Below are 6287 nucleotides of genomic sequence, written 5' to 3'. Positions count from 1 at the left end.
TTATGACTCACAATGAGTTGTGCCTGAAACTAAACAGGTATCCTTTAAGTCTCTTCAAAATAAAATTAAGTATTTCTTCCAAACATGACACATATCAGAACTCTACCAAATTTAAACCGTAAAAAAAATGTTATGTACAAAACTACTTTGTCAAGCGTCTTTCTCATGCTTACCCTGGGGTGCCTTTTTACTCGGGTTGAGAATTTTAAGTAACGGCAGGAAGCTGTTCTGTAAAGTATGGCCTCCAAAGAAGAAACATTTTCACAGTACGGACATAGCTGACTAGCTAGCTAGCTAGCTAACTGCACATTGTCGTGGCAGGAAAGGGCTCATTAAAAAATAACGAAATAACTTATAAATAACAATTGTGCTGAATGAACTGATGCAAATGAATGCATTTAAGTTGGTGTATAGTTGGAAGGGGGATTTTAATGCTGTATCGCCACATCGTTGTCAGTTTGTGTGCTTTGAGCAGTTGGAACGTGTAGAACAACAAATCATTGAATTCACTTCGCAAGTTCTGTAACATCAACATACTCTACCATAAATGAATGGTCATAAATTCATTGAATACAGTACAATAATTACCATTGTCCACAAGTGTACATTTCTGGTTGTGTCCTTTATTTGTAGTTGAGTGAAACATACAGTAAATGCAAAAAAAAAAAAAAAAAAAGACGTGGTCATTTCTGATTCAAAGGAGTAGAAAGTACAGTATATAGAACTACAACACAAAATGGGCAGCAAGTCTACTTTGGAGTTGAGAGGTTCTGGGTTGGAATATCAAGTTTGTATGTTCCTTGAGCTTCCTCCCACATTCTAAAAATATAAATGTTAGTAGGTTCATTGAAAACTAAATTGTCCATGTGAATGTTGCACCATGCCTCTCGCTCACAATCTGCTGGCATCGAGTCGAGCTCATTCAAGTACGATAGAAAAAGGATGGCCGTATAGGATCAAACACACTAAACAAACTACTCACCTGAGACACAATGTTTAGTGTTTATAACCACCATCCTTCCAATCTTTCTTCACACGCCTTTTTCCAATGCCCCTCCCTCTCACTGGATTCTCTTTGTGTTTCTGTCCCCCTTGAGTCGCTCCCATTTTCAGGTGTGACGTGTGAACCTTCTCAATCGGAGAGAAGCAGTCTTCGGTCGCAGACTCCCCTCGTTCTGGAGAGCCAGAATTAACGTGATGCACCTTCTGGGCCGCTTTGGGCTGGGGAGACGACGGCCTCGAGCGAGGCTTCCTGGGGCTCGTGCGGCTTGACGAGCATTGCGCCAACTTCACGTCTTCCTTGGGGATGAGATTCAGATTCAAGGACACGGGTCTTCCGGGTCTTGGGCTCAGGGGGATCATGAGATTTTCTCCTGGAGCGCCGAGAGTGAGGAAGACCTCTGGGAAAGGCTGGTTAAAATTCTTATGCCCCTTTCGTAGGTCATCAAAGAAAAACCACAAAATGGTGAGGAAATGAATTTCAAACTTAAATTTCATATCAAGACAAACTTACCATCTGTGGTGTGAAGCTCATCGACACCTTTATAGTCATCTGAAAAGAGAAGATAAATGATCACAAGACACTGAATGAGAAAAGAAGTCCAAACATGGTAATTTCACATTCCCCCCCCCCCACAAATTGATGCACTTGGTATGTCCCCACATCGTGTTTGTTATACATTATCAACGAATGTTATTTTGGCTTACCTGAGCTGTGGAATCAAGTGTCCTCAGGTGTTCTGTCTCACAGTTGAAAGATGCAGACTTTGGCAGGCTGCAGCCCGATGGTGCAGTCGTCGTCTGGGCCTGAGAGACACACGCGTTGACCTCGTGTCTTTTGGATGGTGCGCTTTCAGCCGCGCTGATTTGTGGTGCGCTAATCTGACAAGGGAGGTGAACCGCGGAAGGTTGTAATTTGGGTACAATCGATTAGGCACTTGTCTCCCACGGATAAATAGGATAACCAAAATAATACATTACAATATCATCATCAAAAAAAAAAAAAAATTAACTCATTTACTGTGTCAACTCGTATAAAGGCACATACTAGAGTTGCAGCTTTCGCATGACTCCCGTTGTGTTTTCCCTCCGAGGTCGCGTTTATGCCGGGCAGGGAGGGCAGAGCGACCCTCTGGTCGTCCAGCCTGCACGCCTGACTGCAGGCCACCATGCGGAAGAACGTGTCCATGTCTGGACCTGCACGGAAGACTTCCATCTCAGAGCAAGACAACATACTTGGCGACCCCCATGTGGAGATTTATTTTGGTTACCAGCAGGGGCTTTATTTGGGCTGCGTGTGGGCGTGGTGGGCGTGCTCTTGCTTTGGGGTAAAGTGCAACGCTGCTCGTCCATTCGTCCTCTCTGAGCATGGGTCATCATTTTTAGGAATTGTTGCTGCTTAGCTAGAGATAGCTGGGGGGGGGATTAGAACAATGACATGGTAACGAGTACATGGATGATCCAGCTCACTGCTATACCGTTGTGCTACAATCACAAATGAATGAAAATTAAAATGAATAGAAATTCCATCAATCCATTCCATTCCCACAAACAAATCATTCTGTCACGCGTTAAAGTTCAGTGACCGTTGACAATGTGCTCCTTGGCCACTGGGGGGCGGTACAATACAGGTATTCATAATACACAAAGAAGACTAACAAATAAGTGACTCAATAAACTGCAGCAAGTTTTGTTGTTGTGATATATCCCTTGAGAAATACTGTATTGTTTGTATGATAGTTGCTGCAAATTTTGTGTTCAAATGTCGTTGCTTAAGGTGTTGTATTAGCTCTTTTAAACTTGGTAAATTTTCAGCAGGTTTTTTTTTTTTTGTATTTTGTATCTCTTTTTTTTCAAATTAAAAAAGAAGATAACATGCCAACGTTATCTTCGTGGGGATCTCACTCTTTCTCCCACTCTCTCAGGGAGCCTCACCTGCTGTTGAGCGTCATCGTTACGGTTTAGGGAGCCGGACCTCCTTGGCGCTTTGTCAGATGGCTCTGAAGGGGGCAAATCTTTGCCTTGGGGGGTCGGGGCGCCCAAATTCTGGAGGATATGAGGCGCAGAGCATCTCTGGTCATCAAGCCTGGAGCCCTGTTGTATGAAAATAAGATTAATGGATACTGAAGTCCGCTCTAAGACCACTGGGTTTAGTTTAGCTGAGATGTCCACCCACCTGGACTTTTGAAACCATGTAACACAAATAGCTCGAGTCTTTGTGGGTGGAGCCTCCATTTTGGATCCCGGGTAACGATGGAAGACACACCCGCTGGTCATCCAGACGTTTGCCTTGTGATTTGGCCAGCATGTTGAAGAACTTGTCAGAATCCGGGCCTGCCCGTACACAAGGACAACTTTCAATAAATGACGTTGACTTTGTCATCTCTCTGAGCCAAAAAACCCAAAAGTAGCACTAAAATTCAGGGGTTGAATCGCTATCATGTTGAATTCACAGTAGACATCACTTCAGTTCGCATCAAGAGTAATACCTGAGTAATACCTTTCGTTTTGGTTTGAGTCAAATTTATTTTTATATAAGGCACAGCCGGTAAGACACAGAAAACGTAAATAAGCCTCGAACCTGTGGCGCTCAGAGCAAGCTTGCGTTTGGGGGAAGTCTGGGGGCTCACGGTGAGGACACATCGCTGCTCCTCCATGCGGCCTCGCTGGGCGTGAGACATTAAGGTGAGGAGTTGCTTCTGCTCAGCTGGACTCACCGCCTGTATGGTAGAGAGTGCTACACCGTTTACTTTTACTTGCTGCGTTTGACTAATGCCAGTTACTACTTTAAAAATACAAAAACAACGATATCTTCACTTCCACTCAAGTTCAGAATATAAGTACCGTATTTTCCGCACTATGAGGCGCACCTAAAAGCATTCAATGTTCTCAAAAGCCGATTCATAATCCGATGCGCTTTATAGGTGACTCAATATACTGATTTCCAGGACATAGTATTTTAAATGTTCTGTAAAGCACTTTGTTAAAACTGCATCGGTTGTGAAAGCGCTATATAAATAAAGCTGTGTTGTATTGTATTCTCTTTAGCGTACTCCCACTAGTGGATGCATAACGCAACTGCAGCAAACTATTGTAGCTTCTGTTCTAAGCGCCTTATAAATGCCGTGCAGCCTATATATGAAAACGGTTTCAAAATAGGCCGTTCATTGAAGATGCTCATCACAGTGCGGAAAATAACGGTATTATTCCCGCCTTTGATGATGCGTTTACAGTATGCCATTAAATGCATAGTATCACTTCTATTCACTGGTTTACCTTTTTGAAGGACGTCTTAGATTGGCTCTTGGGATGTTCGACGTTCGAACCGGGGCTGAAGGAGGCCGAGCGTGCAACCCCAGAAACGTCGTTGTCCTTTCGTGCTGGCACCATTGGCTGAATTAGAGTTAGGGAGCACCTCTGGTCTTCCATTCTGCTTCCCTGAACATGGATCATACTATTACTTCATATTTAGATAGTTAAAAAGAAAATTCAGTTTTCAAGATATTGGTTTTGATGCAAGATGTTGATCAATATGTGATATAATAACCTGAACTTTGGAAACCATGTCGCATAAGTAGCTTGAATCTGCGCCGGATGATGATGATTGCGGCTCCTTTTTGTCTAAACCGGGTAATGAAGGAAGGGATACTCGTTGGTCGTCAAGCCGTTGACTCTGAGTGTTGGCCAACAAGTTGAAGAATGCTTCAGAATCTGGGGAAAAAAATGCGCATTGTATATATATATATATATATATATATATATATATATATATATATATACAATCCGAACCCTTAAAATGACTTAAAAATGAACAATATCAACCTATATTTGTATAGAAATATATGTTATAACACAATCACGACAATATAAAAAATGAATTTAAATGATGAAAACAATATTTTTTTTAACGTAAAGAATATTTTTCAAATATCTGTATATATAACTGGATAGTCATCAAATTATGAATAATTACCGGTAAGTCACTCAAATCTAATTTTATATCCATATATGTGTACAAAAATACATAAATCCTTCTGATTCAAATTCGCTGTTGACCAGTGTAATTGTTGCCATTCACCTTGATTGGACAAATCAGTTCGAGGTTTCCTGTCAAAGAGTTTTGGAGTACAGGGGGCACTGCGGCTGGGATCCAGGGAGCAGCACTGGTCCTCCATGCGTCCACTCTGACCGTGAAGGACAAGATTCATCAACTTCTGCTGTTCCTCGGGCGACACCGCCTGTCAATCGCCAAAACGACGCAATTACTACATGAAAAAAAGTTTTGCTCGAATATACCAGGCGGCCCCACGACCTCGATGGAACCGACGTCGCCTCGCTCGATGGGAATCGGCAACTGGTTACCCGGCAACAAGTGGAGCCTCCTGTTCATCTCCGGAGTGCTTTGTGTGACTGAAATCTGAGGTGCCGAGCCGTGATGTTGAAAACCTCTCGTCTCCTGAGAAGGGGGGAAAAAAAAATATTGAGAGGAATGTTGACTTCACACCGAAACTCAAATTTTGAAGTACCTGATACTTCGCTGCTGCCATTAACACCTGCTGCTCAGCAAAAGGTCGTCGTTGCGTGTAAGCGGAGCTGTGGATTGACCCGTGCTTTTCTTCCATTTGCGCTCGCTGCAATGAACTCATGATGTCTGAAATCTGCTCTGGTCTTCTGATGGAGTCTTATAGGAAAAAAAAAAAAAAATCACATAGTATCTGCTTCCTTGTGCAGTTACAACACAACAACAATACAGTACATTAAAAAATACTATCAAAAGACTATTGTCAATTTTTTGCCTTTTTTTTTGCTTTGTAACCTCTTAGCTCATGCAAATGTACCTAATAAAAACAGCTTTTGAATTTTTTATTTATTCATTTTTTTGAATGAATGCTATAGGATCGTGCAGGTGTTCCAAATTCCATGTTTTCAGACATTATTACAGCATCCATATTTGTAAGAATGAAAGTTTTTCCTCACCGTCACAGCATGGCGCTTCTCTTCTGCACAGAAAACCACATCGAACGTTAAGTCAGTGATGAAAGGAAATCTGTGTTGACTCGTTGGATACGTCGCGACCGGGGGAGGGGGGGGACGTCCGGTGCGCTGCCGATCTGATTGTGCACCCGACGCGGCGCGGACGGAAGGCTTTTAAATGGAGTGAAGTGCTCAGCATTAACATAACGCCATTAGGAGCAAAGGCCCGTGTCCTGTTCTTAATATTGCCATCTGTAATCCTAGATAAAAACATAATCCTCGGGATGGAGCGGAGATGATCCCCCCACCCCCCC

General features: G+C 42.7%; 1 protein-coding gene across 1 annotated transcript; it reads right to left on the bottom strand.

Annotated features, from left to right (window-relative positions):
• Positions 1–283: 283 nt before the first annotated feature.
• LOC109507715 (uncharacterized) lies at positions 284–6268 on the bottom strand. Its single transcript, XM_019857369.1, has 14 exons — positions 5977–6268; positions 5526–5680; positions 5312–5455; positions 5078–5237; positions 4547–4710; positions 4276–4437; positions 3581–3719; positions 3176–3333; positions 2935–3093; positions 2271–2412; positions 2048–2196; positions 1708–1881; positions 1514–1552; positions 284–1431 (listed from the first exon to the last, which is right to left on the bottom strand). The coding sequence occupies exons 2-14, from the start codon at positions 5643–5645 to the stop codon at positions 997–999; spliced, it is 2145 nt and encodes a 714-aa protein (XP_019712928.1). The 5' UTR covers positions 5646–5680; positions 5977–6268; the 3' UTR covers positions 284–996.
• Between the last annotated feature and the right edge of the window lie 19 nt (positions 6269–6287).

The sequence above is a fragment of the Hippocampus comes genome, unplaced genomic scaffold (genome assembly GCF_001891065.2).
Source record: "Hippocampus comes isolate QL1 unplaced genomic scaffold, H_comes_QL1_v1.1 scaffold171, whole genome shotgun sequence".
Lineage (NCBI taxonomy): Eukaryota > Metazoa > Chordata > Actinopteri > Syngnathiformes > Syngnathidae > Hippocampus > Hippocampus comes.
This window is presented reverse-complemented; position numbering and strand designations above follow the sequence as displayed.